At 44.5% G+C, this 14,509-nt stretch overlaps 1 protein-coding gene across 2 annotated transcripts in view; it reads left to right on the top strand.

Moving 5' to 3' along the window:
* The window catches only part of TECPR2 (tectonin beta-propeller repeat containing 2), a 110,363-nt gene extending 106,424 nt beyond the window's left edge, over positions 1-3,939 (top strand). For both annotated transcript variants that reach the window (XM_073610554.1, XM_073610555.1), the window contains exon 20: positions 483-3,939. In XM_073610554.1, the coding sequence (XP_073466655.1) occupies positions 483-631 (149 nt within the window). In that variant the 3' untranslated portion in view covers positions 632-3,939. The remainder of the gene's footprint in view (positions 1-482) is intronic.
* Positions 3,940-14,509: the final 10,570 nt, after the last annotated feature.

Genomic DNA, 14,509 nt, shown 5'->3' with positions numbered 1-14,509 from the left:
ATTCCACCTCATACATCCCAGGAGGCTGCGGGAGTCGGGACTAACAGTGGCTGGGGGGTGGAGTTGTGTGCATCATCAGAGGAGCTGTCTGAACCCAGAAGAGGCAGCCAGCTTCCAATGAGTGAGGAGTACCAAGATGGCGGTGCGGGATCCAGCCTACTGCACCTGATCAGCAGATTACAGCAGGGAAATGCTGGATCTGCTGAGCAGGTGTGCATCTGAGGACAAACCTAGATAACAAGTAAATGAGAATTTAAAAAAATACAAAGAAGCATGTGAGGATCCTCCTAAAGGGGAACAAATAAATTGGCCTTAATGAAGCTGTGGCAGTATTGTTTTTATGCTGGTGGTATATTGTTTTGTTATTTTTCACTGTTATTGTTCATCATAATTGGCTATAAAACAAAAACAAACATTGCAGACAGTTGTGTGAGCCAGGATAGGTTTTTCTGCCATTCTGACCAATCACGGCTTCTCTACAGTGACTCCACAGGACGAGCTTTGGGGTGTGGGCTCCACAGGATCTCTCCTGCAGCGTCTCACAAGGACCTACAGCCACCATCTCCACATTCCAAAGAGCGACCATCTGCACGTCAATTCCGACTTTGAAGACGAGTGGGAGGTCATCTGACGCCGCTGTACACAAGACAGCTGTTAGTGATCATTCATATGCTGCTAAAAAGCCTGTGTTGTCCTTATTAACTCTCTTCAGTGTAATATACGAAGCACTTTGCCTGGTCCACTACATTTCCACATTATCATATCTGTGCTCTTGATACAAAGCTTCTATATGTACAGCTAGAAGATACCTTGACATGTATTACACAATGCCAGAATATAATGCAAAACTCTAATCTGAGGTTTTACACATTGATGATAACCGTAACCACATTTATCCACAAACCAAGTTATAGCTGTGTCTGTGAAACCGTATGCAACAGGATAATGGAGTTTTTATTTGATTTGTATTCATTTTTTCATTCTTGATGACTACTCTTGCGTAGCTTCTCCAGCCGGGCTGCTTGAGTATACAGTTTACAGCACACATCAGACCTGGGTACCTGCCGGTAGCAGGCAAAATTGCATGGCATATAAAGGTGGATGGTGCCACTTGTCAGTCTGCAGTGCTGCAGATTTTGTGCCACTGCCCCACCCCCTGGCTGGGCTTCATCACATTACCTTGAGACCCCCCCCCCCCACCCTGTACAATCCATCTAGGTATTGCCCCATCTACTCAGCTTACCGAGGAACTCCCAACACAAAGCCTGACTCATGCTTTAGCTGGTTTCTCAGTAAAATGATCAGTTAAAGTGATATTAAAGACTTTGTTATTAAAAAAAAAAAAAAATAAGTAAATTAATTAAAAAAAAAAACACAAACATTATACTTACCTGCTCTGTGTAATGGTTTTGCACAGAGCAGCTTGGATCCTCCTATTCTTGGGGTTCCTGCTGGCGCTCCTGGCCCCTCCCTCCTGCCGAGTGCTTCCACAGCAAGCAGCTTGCAATGGGGGCTCCTGTCCATTCAGACACGCGGAACCGCAGCTTGGCCCCGCCTCCTCAGTCTCCCCATTGGCAGCCATTCCTAGAGACAGAGTTCCCAGCATAGCTAGATAACTGACCACGGTGTGCTCTCCTGCTTAGTGTGGTCAGTTTCTATAGGGAAAGCAGTGGGACTGGCAGGAACACCAGGGATTTCAGACAAAGGAAGCAATACAAAGAGAACAGGAGACTTTCTCATACAAGTACATGGTACAGCAGGCACATATCTGGAATGTGAAGTGTTGGGGTAACAAACTCTTTAAAACTGAAGATTATTCTGCTTCAATTTGGGTTTCCCTGGTTCCTACATCAACATGCTAATTCAGTTTTTAAATAACGCTTCCACTGATATTCCATACCTTTAGACCCAGTGATGTCGCCTCTATGCAATGCACGCAGATCATGGTTGGTGGGAGGGGCCAGCAGGGTGCTGTACATAGCTCCGCCTCAGTACTCCTCACAAGAGTCCCCATCCCTGATGCAAGCAGTGGGCTGGCTCTTGGGAGAGATTATGCAAATGTAAAAATGCTTTGGTGCAGTGATGGGGGACCTTGGTACCCCAGATGTTTTGGAACTACATTTTCCATGATGCTCACGCACTCTGCAGTGTAGTTGAGCATCATGGGAAATGTAGTTTCAAAACATCTGGGATGCCAAGGTTTGCCATCACTGAAAATGGCAGTCTGTAGGAATGGGTATTCCTACTCCAGGTTGCAATTTGCATGCAGACCGCCCTAGGTAACGCCCACATGGGATGCTGAGCCTCCAAGAATGAAAAGGTGGTGGGCCAGGGACAGTCAGGCTGGGTAGAAAGGGACTAGGCGATGCTGGATGTCCTCCAGCCAGGGGATGAAGCGGGTTCTAACAGACGGCTGCATCTTCTAATGCACACTGAGATGCTCAAAGTGTGCAGAGACATCTGTGTAAGCAAGTTCAGTACAGAGGAAGAGCCTGTACAAATGTGCAAGCTTTAAAGTGAACCGCTGCTTTGCCCTGCATTGGTAAGGCTCAAGGTAAAGTCTGACCACTGATAGTCCCAATTATTATCTAGAAGCACTTCTAATCGGTCTTTGCTATACAATTGTTTACACAATCATTTTTAACCATTTTGTATATAGTCACTTGTACTCTGCCTTCTCTAGAGAGCAGGCATGGTCACCCCACAGTACATATAGGTGGTGGGTGAAGCTCGGCCTCGCTTATCGCCGTCTATTATTAGAGCTGTCAGCATTTTAAGGAATCCGATTCAGAATCACATCCGCCAGCTACATGTTGTTCACAAGCAGGTATCAATCTGATTGGTTGCCTTAGCTCTTATGCGAGACGCTGTGATAATCGAGGCCCATTGTATGCAACTCTTCTGAGCCTGTGATGTCTGTGATTGTTCTTTTTTTTTTTTTTTTTTTTTTTTTTTTTTTAACACGTTTATGCTGCTGAATAGCTGTTTCTGTAATAGGTGGGCGCACTGTAATATATTGCACAGCCACTGGTATAAGAAGGGTTAATCGCCCCCATGGAATGTATCTGTGATGAGTAATTAACTAATTAGGTTTTTTTAGTTTTTTTTTTTTTTGGTTTTGTTCTTTGCACAATCATTTTGTGTGCTGTATCCGTGTTTTATAAACCGTACTCTTATCAATTCACTTGCGACATCACAGGTCAAATTGTGAATTGATAGTTTGAGTGATGATACAGCCCACAAAATGTCCACCTCAATTTTCTGTGGGTGACAGGTGCACTTTAAAGGGACAGTCCGCCCAAAGGAATGGTTTTCTGTTTTTGTGTGGATGTTGAGCTGGCTGTCTAGTAGTAAGATTTTTATATTGGCGTACCCAACCACACCCGCCCACAACCACACCCATTTCTGCCATCACAGTGGGATCTCCTTCCATCTAGCACATGGGTGCTCAACCTGTGGCCCTCCTGCTGTTTCAGAACTACAAGTCCCATGAGGCATTGCAAGGTTGGCCGTTACAAACATGACTCCCAAATGCGGATGGGAATTGTAGTTCCACCATTGCTGGAGGGACACAGGTTGCGCTCCCATGATAGCAGGTTGCCAACCCAAGGGACATCTGTAGGATGACCATTGGAGTCCTTGAGCTAGCAGGTGAATCGGACTACCACCACCCACCCACCCACCTGTAAATGAAAGATCTGTTTTTGGTGGACTGTCCCTTCACACACAGTACACGTTTTGCAATGCTAACCTGGAACGAAAGTGTGTCATATTTTTTTTAATCTTGCCATGTATATTGTTACTACTACTGCTGTGGGGTTATAGTGAAAATGAATGTGCTAATTTATTATTGAGAATGTGTCTAGCTTTACTCATTTATACGGTTTTAACAGCATTTTATTATTACTGTTTAAAATAATAAAGTTATTTTGCAATGTCCTTTGTATTTCCACATCTCTTATGTGTACTGCAAGCATTTTCTGGGAGGAGACCATTGTGTTAAAAAAAAAAAAAAAAAACCATTTGACTTTATACTTTTTTTTTTTTTCTTTTAATGATTGCTTTCTTAACCACTTCAGCCCTGGAAGGATTTGTCCCCTTCCTGACCAGAGCACTTTTTGCAATTCGGCACTGCGTCGCTTTAACTGACAATTACGCGTTGTACCCAAACAAAACTGACGTCCTTTTTTTTCCCCACAAATAGAGCTTTCTTTTGGTGGTAGTTGATCACCTCTGCGTTTTTTTTTTTTTGTTTTTTTTTGTTTTTTTTTTGTGCTATAAACAAAAAAAGAGCGACAAAAAAAAATATATATATATTTTTTACTTTTTGCTATAATAAATATCCCCCAAAAATATATAAAACAATTTTTTTCCCTCAATTTAGGCCAATATGTATTCTTCTACATATTTTTCGTAAGAAAAATTTGCAATAAGTGTATAATGATTGGTTTGCACAAAATGTATAGCATCTACAAAATAGGGGATAGTTTTATGGCATTTTTATTATTATTTTTTTTTTTATTAGTAATGGCGGTGATCTGCAATTTTATATCGTGACTGCGACATTATGGCAGACACATTGGACACTTGACACTATTTTGGGGCCGTTGTTATTTATACAGCGATCAGTGCTATAAAAATGCACGGATTACTGTGTAAAAAGGGGTTAACCACTAGGGGGCGATGAAGGGGTTAAGTGTGGCCTAGGGAGTGATTCTAACTGTGGGGGGGATGGGCTGCAACACACATGACAGCAATCACTGCTCTCAATGACAGAGAGCAGTGATCTCTGTCATATCACAAGGCAGAATGGGGAAATGCTTTGTTTACAAAGGCATCTGCACCGTTCTACCTCTCTGTGACACGATCGCGGGACCCACGGTCACGGAGAACGTGGCAGGCCCGCGCCGCTTCTTAAAGGGGACGTACCTGTACGCCCTTTTGCCCACCTGTGCCATTCTGCCGACATATAGCGTCTCGCAGCGGTCCGGAATCGGCTAAAGGAATCGGTCTACCCAACACTGCAAAGCTGAACTCGGATTTAAAAAAACAAAAGAAAAGAATACACTTGTAGTGTCCTCACTCCTTGTACTGCAAGTGCTAAAGGAGTTGTAAACCCCCAGGGTACATTCATACATTCTATGCATTAAGGTGAAAAAAGGTGAAAAACCTTTTTGTAGTGCAGCACCCCAGCTCCCCCTTTTTTCTTACCTGAGCCTGATGGTTCCAGCGTCGAGGAGGAGCACAGCAGCTCCAGCTGCTGTCTAGGGTCTTCATTGAATAGATTGATCAAATCCAGAGACACGGGGGGGTGGGGCCGAGTACTGCTGTCTGTGTGGATGAGCGGCTCTCCATGGGGGCACTCGAGGAGGAGGAGCTAGGTGCACCGCGGGAACCCAGAAAAGGAGGATTGGGCTCCTCTGTGCAAAACTCTTGCACAGAGCAGGCAAGTATAGGCATGTTTGTTATTTAAAAAAAAAAAAAAAAAAACCCTTTACAATCACTTTAAGCAGAACTGACCTGCTATACTGTACTTACCTTTTGAATCAACACTCTCATGCCTGGGAGGTCCCTCGTAGAGCTGGAATCTGCCCCACGGCTTCTTCTGGGTGCTGGTCTTCTGCCAACTTTATTGGCAGGCATAGGATGACATCACACATGTGGAGGAGTGCGGTCATCCCAGTACACAGGCACTGTACCAGAATGTGAATTGAGCTGCGCATGTGCAGGTGAGTGTACCTTCTACAGAAGACTGAGAGTAGGTAGGTTTCTTTTATTGCAGAAGGGAGACATTGCATCTCTATTCTGCAATAAAGAGCCTGCCTGCTCCGTTTTTGTTTTTTTAACATCAGACTTTAGCTTCGCTTTAAACGCTTGTTAAAGAAGAACTCCAGCTTTTCTCCCCAAAACAGATGCATTGTGCATGTGAATGAATCGCAACCTCAGTGTCGGTTTGTGTGTTAACTTACCTTCTTTAGCTGTATACAGCAGGTTTCTGTGTCTGTGATGTCACTCCTCCTCCTGGCTGAAGTTTCTAAGTTTTCTGACTTCCTGTTTCCTTTCCAGTCCTGATACTACATCTCCCATGATCCTTTGAGCCCATGTAGCTTCAGGACGGGCTATGGGAGTCACTTGTACCAGTTCTGGGAGTTGATGTGGGTGGGTCCTAGGGTGGTTACTGTGGGCGTTTCTGAGCCTTTATAAGTTTTTGTGGCTGGTGAAAAGTGTAAATGTGTCATAACTCCTCCTGTGGCATTCCTGTCTTGCAGCATGCCATATAATAATGGCTTACTGCAAAACTACAGCGGATGGGAGGGAGGTTATTATGAAGGCATTTCCTTCATATGTTAATCCAATTAGAGAGCAGGGCTCTAGGAGGGCGAGATCTGAGGGGTGGGACTCTCCCTGTTTACACTGGTTGGTATATTTGACTGGGCAGGACTGAATTCTAATTGTGATCCATTCAATCCTCACCAGCAAAAACATCTAGCTTTCAGAACAGAAGGGATGTCCTTCTTGAATAATGCTGTGAGGTGGGACTTGGGAGGTTTGAACTCCTCCTTTAGGTGTGACTGGGTGGGATTGAATGCTAATTGGGATGTATTCAATCCCACTCACCATCAGAGCTGTGAGGAAAGCTGCATCATTTACAGAGTCTGAAAGACTACAAAGGGGAGTGTTCTGGCGCCAGCTGCTGCAGGAAGTGGCTATGGAAGAGACAGAGTCTATTAGCAGGATATACAGAGTGTCACATGATACAAAGCCACAACTAAACCCTGAATATCAGGGGATCTGCAAACAGAGCAACATGGTACAGAGTTCTGATCTATGCTGGGATTGATCATTCTTTTCAGTACTAGTGAAAAGAATGTTGGAGTACAGTTTTAAGTCTCGGGGGAGATGAATGAGCTATGACAGGACCAACATTCCTGCACTGTACCTCAGAACAGCAAAGGTTTACAACCCAGAGCATCAAAGAGAAGCGTAAAACCCCCAACTGCCCAGGGAACAGGTAATATGGTAAGTATTATTCTTACACCTCTAGACTAATGCTGCTGTGCCATACACGCACAGAATTTCGGTCGAAACTGGTCGTTTTCGGAAAGATCGTTCGACAATGGAGCCATTAGTGGACCCAACTTTACTGACGATAAAGCTAATTTGCCCGGCTAATGTCGATGGATCTGAAGCGAATACCTTTACCGTTTCAACTATAATGTATATGTGTATGCTGTAATCAAAACCAATATTCTGTGTTGTCTGGGTTTTATATATTTTTTTTTTGTTGTCCAACGATCACTATGATCATGGAAACGATCATGTAAACGGCTTTATTCTGTCAGTTAGTGGCCAATTCGATTTCGACCAGTGAATAATCCTTGAGTCTGCAAACGGCCGAAATTCTGTGTGTGTATGGCCAGCATTAGGCTGAAAAAACACAGTAATAATCTCCTGCGCTTGGGTGTTGTGGTGCGACCAAATTTAAGCAATGCCTACAGTCTTGCAGCCCTCCTCAGAACAATGGGTATTCTTGAAACTGGAACAAAAAAGGAAGGGCTCACCGACCTTGCGCATTACCAATGGTAGAATTTTATTAAAAGCATAAAAACAATGTTTATACTCACAAACGAGCATGTAAATGAGGCTTATCAGTTGGTGAGTGTCTTTAAACACCGGCCAACCGGACCTGATGTTTAGGGGATCAGACGATATCCCAAATGGCTGATGCTTTTCAAGGGCGCGCACCCTTTTCATCAGAGCCTAAACGGACAATGGCTCATCTCTTCTAACTACCTCTATATGTAGCCACGTGCCCATGCACCAAGCGACACCCACCCAAGTGGGTCACACCCATCCGCGTGGACTAGCACCGCCCAATGAGTCAAATACAACACATACCTATCTTCTGACAGGATAGAACAAGCCCCATCCAAAATTCCAAGGTGTATTGCAAGCTGGGAATGGTACCAGTATACATCACTCCAAGAATGATTAACCACCTCTTACCTTAACCTCACAGTCCCTGTGACTGTGATCTACCTAGGATGATGGTGGCTGCGGACATGAAGATAAGAATTACCAGCATTAGGCTTTAAGTCGTCCTTGAATGGATTACTCCATTATCATCAGCCCATAACTCAAGGTCTAAAAAGACCAGGGACTTTTCATCTACCACATGTGTGAACGAGATTCCGAAAGGATTCCTTGTACAATGAGCAAGAAATCCTTCCAATTCATCATCTGTACTGTTCCAGATAAGAACATCATCAATGCACCGTGAATACAGTTTTAGGTTCCTCCCAAATGGGTTGTTAGCCCAAATACGTTTTGAGCTCCCAGTACCCCATGATTAAATTGGTGTAGCTGGGAACGAACCTAGCATCCATGGCTGTGCCTTTCACCTGCCTATATAAGCTATCCATGAATAAAAAGTAATTGTGGGTCAAGGTAAACTCAATGCACTCGTAAATGAATTGAGCTTGTGCAGGATTGAACAAATGTGCTTCTGCCTAGTAATACTCTATGGCTCTGAGGCCGAATTCATGCTGAATAGATGTATACAGGGACGCTACATCGAGCGATCTATATCCCTTTCCCATGTATACGTACTGAGGATCTCTAGGGCATGGCCCGAGTCCTTTATATGTGACGGCAGGCTTGTTACCAATCCCTGGAGAAAATGGTCGATGTAACTACCAAGATTACTGGTCAAGCTATCAATTCCTGCAATGATTGGTCTACCCGGAGGCTTCTCCATGTCCTTATGCACATTTTGTATGTGGTAGAAATAGGGGACCACTGGATGTTTTGAATATAGAAATTGATGCTCACTCTTAGTCAGGACCTGATTCGATAGTGCCCTGTCCAACAGCCCTTTAAGCTCGTTATAACTACCAGTAGGGTCCCATAGGAGTCTCTCATATATATTTGTATCACCAATCAGTCTAAAGGATTCCTTCAAATATTGATCCCTATCTTGTATGACCAAGCCTCCACCTTTATCCGCTTTTCTAATTACAATTTCTGAATTCTTTCTCAGGCTGCTCAGAGGGCCCTCCATGCTTACTTTGTGGCCCTTATTGTATTTATGGCATTTGTTACCACAAATCTTCCTAAACTCCATCACAACTTCATAAAATGTAGGTATGAAGTTGCCCTTATTCTAGTGGGGGTAGAAGCTTGATTTCGGTCTGAAATTCGTGTTGATAGTCATTCCCTCCAATGCCAGGGAGGGGATCTCGTCAACAGACTCTTGGCCTCCTTCTTCTGTATATAGTTCCTCCAAAATCTCCAACATTCCCTTATCTAAAGGCTTGGCAGGAAAAGTGGGGATGATTATCTCTGAACTTGCACTGACTACTCCATTTATTTCCCTCAACCTGTAGTGACGCAAGATCCAGAAATCAAGATAGGGAAAGGGATATCACCGCTGCAGGTAGGTCAAACAAAGGTAGAAAACCTCTCCTCCAGTTTAGAAGCCCAGGTGCTGGCAATGCATATAGCAATTCAAACTGGAAGAAGTTCTAGACAGCCACACTCCAAAAAAGTTTTTGCCTTTTATTCAAAAAATGTGGTCAAAAATACATGCCACAGCAGAACGGACAAAAGAGCTTATTCGTTTCACACTACAAACCGTGCTTAATCATGGCTACGATTAAGTAGTGACGCTTGACAGTAAGTTTTCGCATAAACTTGTTGGTCAATGAAAACTTCAGAGATTAGAAGTGCTTTATTGCAATTTTTGTATTGGGCCGCTGGAGGGGGAGGTATTAGGTCACCAGGGAGTGTAGGTGTGCGCGCATGTGAGTATGCACGCACACACACACAACTGTAGGGCCCGGGATATGATACTAATGGTGAGAATCCCGGGCAGATGTGACGTCATAAGCGGCCGGAAGTGGCGGGTGGAATGCAAACACCCGCACTTTCAAGCTGCATCTCCTGCGTACACGGCATTGGGCGGATGTGTACGCAGGAGCAGAAGTGACGCCGTAGACGGCCGGAAGTTGTGGGTGGAACGTAAACACACCCACGCTTCCTGGCAATTAGAATGGCGTGCAGGTCATCCAGCGCTTCTGGTGGTCTTGTATCATACAGGCCGCATACCATCTACAATCTGGTGGGATTTTCCCCACACCCCTCTTCCCATCGACCAGCAGGGACTGTGAGGTTAAGGTAAGAGATAGTTAATCATTCTTGGGGTGATGTATACTGATACCATTCCCAGCTTGCAATACACCTTGGAATTTTGGATGGGGGTTGTTCTATCCTATTAGAAGATAGGTATGTGTTGTATTTGACTCATTGGTCGATGCTAGTCCACGCGGATGGGTGTGACCCACTTAGGTGGGTGTCGCTTGGTGCATGGGCACATGGATACATATAGAGGTAGTTAGGAGAGATGAGCCATTGTCCGTTTAGGCTCTGATGAAAAGAGTGCGCCCTTGAAACGCGTCAGCCATTTGGGATATCGTCTGATTCCCTCAACATCAGGTCCGGTTGGCCGGTGTTTAGAGACAGCCTCACCAACTGATAAGCCTCATTTACATGCTCCTTTGTGAGTATAAACATTGTTTTTTTTATGCTTTTAATAAAATGTTACCATTAGTAATGCGCAAAGTTGGTGCGCCCTTCCTTTTTTTCTTTTTTGTTCCAGCATTAGGCTGGCCATACATTCTGCAATTGGGGAATGGGGATCGCTTGATTCCCCCCATCAGCACAGTAAGTGTTGATGGGGGAATCCCTGCCGCAGTGCTATTGTGTTCTGCCCGTGGGTACCATGATTACTACTGAAGGTTATAGCTGCCCACCGTGATCGGGCGGAAAAAAAAAGCAGGCTGGTTGTTCTGAAGTTGCTTTGATGGATTGACTTCAGTACAACCAGCCTATCCATAGATGGATCAAAATTCATCCACAACCAACCAAATTTGTATCTGTCTATGGCCGACTTTAGGGATCAACGACACCCTGGGAACCATATGATAAGTGGTAGCTCTCTATATTTACTAAGTATAGTTTTTGTTTAAGAAGCATGATCTATTTAGGAAGCTATGCAAATGAACAACCAAGCCGGTACTCCTCTGGAAAAGTCGGGTTTTTGGGAGCTGTATCCCACGCTCAGATCAGCGTTAGGTTACAATAAGTGTAAAAAAACAGACAAAAGAATATGGATCGACTTCAGTACAACCAGCCTGCCCATAAACCGATTGAAATTTGGCCAGTTCCTGCTGAACTGGCTGAATTCCGTTAAAGTCTATGGCTGGCTTTAAAGTGGAACTTTAGTCAGAAAATTAAGTCCTGTTAGATGACTTCAGGCCGGCCCCTTTTGCGGGTATAGCTATGTAATACATTAAAAATAAGTGTCTATACTGTTTAAAATCCAGCAATACACTGTTTCACCCTTCTCTGCACATTATTATTATAAATGATTTATATAGCGCCAACAGTTTACGCAGCGCTTTACAATGTAGAGGGGGGACAGCACAATTACAGTACAGTTCAATACAGAAGGGACAGGAGGGCCCGGCTCGTAGAGCTTACATTCTAAAGGGAGGGGGTGGTGGTACAAAAGGTAATCGATGTGGGGAATGATTTGATGGGGGTGGCTCGGGGACAGTTGTTAGGTGGGTGTGGGATAGGCTTCCCTGAATAAGTGAGTTTTCAGGGATCTCCTAAAGGTGGACAGGTTAGGTGCTGATCGGATATACCGGGGCAGGGAGTTCCAGAGGATGGGAGAGGCTCTGGAGAAGTCCTGAAGACGAGCATGGGAGGAGGTAAGAAGGGAGCTAGAGAGCAGGAGGGTCCTGGGAGGAGAGGAGGGGACGATTTGGGTGATATCTGCAGATGAGGTTGGTGATGTAGTTGGGGGAGATGTTGAGGATGGCCTTGTATGTTGTGGTTAGCATTTTGAATTTTATACGGTGGGGTAGGGGAAGCTAGTGAAGGGATTGGCAGAGGGGCAGCAGTCACGGATTGGTTAGTGAGGTGTATTAGTCTAGCAGCAGCATTCATAATAGACGGAAGGGGGGGTAGCCTGCGTAAGGGTAGCCAATTAAGGAGAGAGTTACAGTAGTCAAGGTGGGAAAAAATCAAGGAGTGAATAAGTTGCTTTCTGGCATCGTTAGTCAGGAAGGGTCGAATTCTGGAGATGTTGCCGGAGGTTAAGGCGGCAGGATTTAGCCAGTGATTGGATATGGGGGCTGAAGGAGAGGTCAGAGTCAAGGATTACACCCAGCACCCTGGCATGTGTGGAGGGACTAATGGTTGTGCTGTTGATCTTAATGGTAAAGTCATGGGGGTGTGGTGTGACATCCATACCGATACGTCATTCAGTAAGTTTGAGATCCTTGAGAAGATCGAGGGGGTGAGTTGAGGAGTGGAGAGATATATCTGGGTGTAATCGGCGTAGAGGTGGTATTGGAAGCCATGGGAGGTTATCAACTGGCCCAGGGAAGAGGTATAGAACGGGAATAGGAGGGGCCCAAGGATGGAGCCTTGGGGTACCCCAACAGAAAGAGGAAGAGGAGCAGAGGAGATGGAGTTGTAAGTGACACTGAAAGTGCACTGAGATAGGTAGGAGAAGAACCAGGATAAAGCAGAATCACGGAGGCCAAGGGAGTGTAGTTTGCTGAGAAGGAGCAGGAGGTGGTCAACTGTGTCGAAGGCAGCAGAGCGGTCTAAGAGTGAGTATGGAGTAATGGCTATTGGTTTTAGCAGTTAGTAGGTCATTGGTGAGTTTTAGTAGGGCAGTTTCAGTGGAATGTTGTGGACAGAAGCCGGACTGTGGGGGGTCGAGAAGGTTGTTGTCCGTGAGGTAGCGACGGGGAAGGAAAGGTGCCAGAGGAGAGAGAGAGGTTGAAGATGTGGGTTAGGGAGTTTAGGATAGAGTGGGAAGGTGGTCGCAGTAATTGTGAGGAGACAGGTGGTGAGGTGGGCCATGGAGAGGAGTTTATCGATTTCATTGGTGGTAACTGGGCAGGAGGAGGCGAGTATTGAGTGTGGTGTTGGACCTGATATGTTTGGTAGGGGAGGAAGTTGAATGCTGGATATCTCCAGTTGCTCAACATGCTCAGTTGCTCTCTAGTTTTAGGCACTGTGCCAAATTTGTAGAGTCCGATCTGATGACAGCCTAAAGATTTACTGCTACTCCTGGTCTTCAGCAAAATGGCAGCCTCCAGTAAGCAGAAACATTAACCATGCTGGATGCAATTTACAGCACACAGTTATTTGGGTAGAATAATTATTAATGTGAAATGTATGTTCCATGCTTGTTATGGGCAAAGTTCCACTTTAACCACTTAAGCCCTGGACCATTTGGCTGGCCAAAGACCAGAGCACATTTTGCGATTCTGCGCTGCGTCGCTTTAACTGACAATTGCGTGGTCGTGCGACGTGGCTCCCAAACAAAATTGACGTCCTTTTTTTCCCACAAATAGAGCTTTCTTTTGGTGGTTTTTGATCACTTCTGCGGTTTTTATTTTTTGCGCTATAAACAAAAAAAGAGCGACAATTTTGAAAAAAACGCATTTTTTACATTTTGCTATAACAAATATCCCCCAAAAATATATATAAAAAAATGTTTTCCTCAGTTTAGGCAGATACCTATTTTTCTACATATTTTTGGTAAAACAAAATCGCAATAAGCGTTTATTGATTAGTTTGCGCAAAAGTTATAGCGTTTACAAAATAGGGGATAGTTTTTATAAATTTTTTTTTTACTAGTAATGGTGCCAATCAGCGATTTTTATCGTGACTGCGACATTATGGCAGACACATCGGACATTTTTGACACATTTTTGGGACCATTGTCATTTATACAGCAATCAGTGCTATACAAATGCACTGATTCCTGTGTAAATTACACTGGCAGTGAAGGGATTAACCACTAGGGGGCAGTGTAAGGTTTAAGTATGTCCTGGGAGTGATTCTAACTGTGGGGGGCGTTGCTATGTGTGACACGTCACTGATCTCTGCTCCCGATCACAGGGAGCAGAGATCCGTGACACTGTCACTAGGCAGAACGGGGAGATGCTTGTTTACATTAGCATCTCCTCGTTCTTCCTCTCCGTGAGGCGATCGCGGGTATCCCCGCGGCGATCGAGTCCGCGGGATCCGCGACCCGACTCACGGAGTTCCCAGCCGGCGTGCACGACAAATTTAAAGGGACTTACGGGTACGCCCATTTGCCCAGCCGTGCCATTCTGCTGATGTACATCGGCGTGCGTCGGTCAGGAACCAGTTAAACAAAAATAGAGCGACAATTTTGAAGAAAACGCATTATTTTTTACTTTTTGCTATAATAAATATCCCCCAAAAATATATAAAAAAACTTTTTTTTTCCTCAGTTTAGGCCGATACGTATTCTTCTACAAATTTTTGTTTAAAAAAATCGCATTAAGCGCTTGGTTTGCGCAAAAGTTATAGCGTCTACAAAATAAGGGTTAGTTTTATGGCATTTTTATACATTTTTTTTTTTACTAGTAATGGCGATCTGCGATTTTGTTTTGTT

Source organism: Aquarana catesbeiana, linkage group LG13, assembly GCF_042186555.1.
Source record: "Aquarana catesbeiana isolate 2022-GZ linkage group LG13, ASM4218655v1, whole genome shotgun sequence".
NCBI classification, from domain to species: Eukaryota; Metazoa; Chordata; class Amphibia; order Anura; family Ranidae; genus Aquarana; species Aquarana catesbeiana.
The sequence above is the reverse complement of the archived record's forward strand: the minus strand, read 5'-3'. Positions and strand labels throughout refer to the sequence as shown.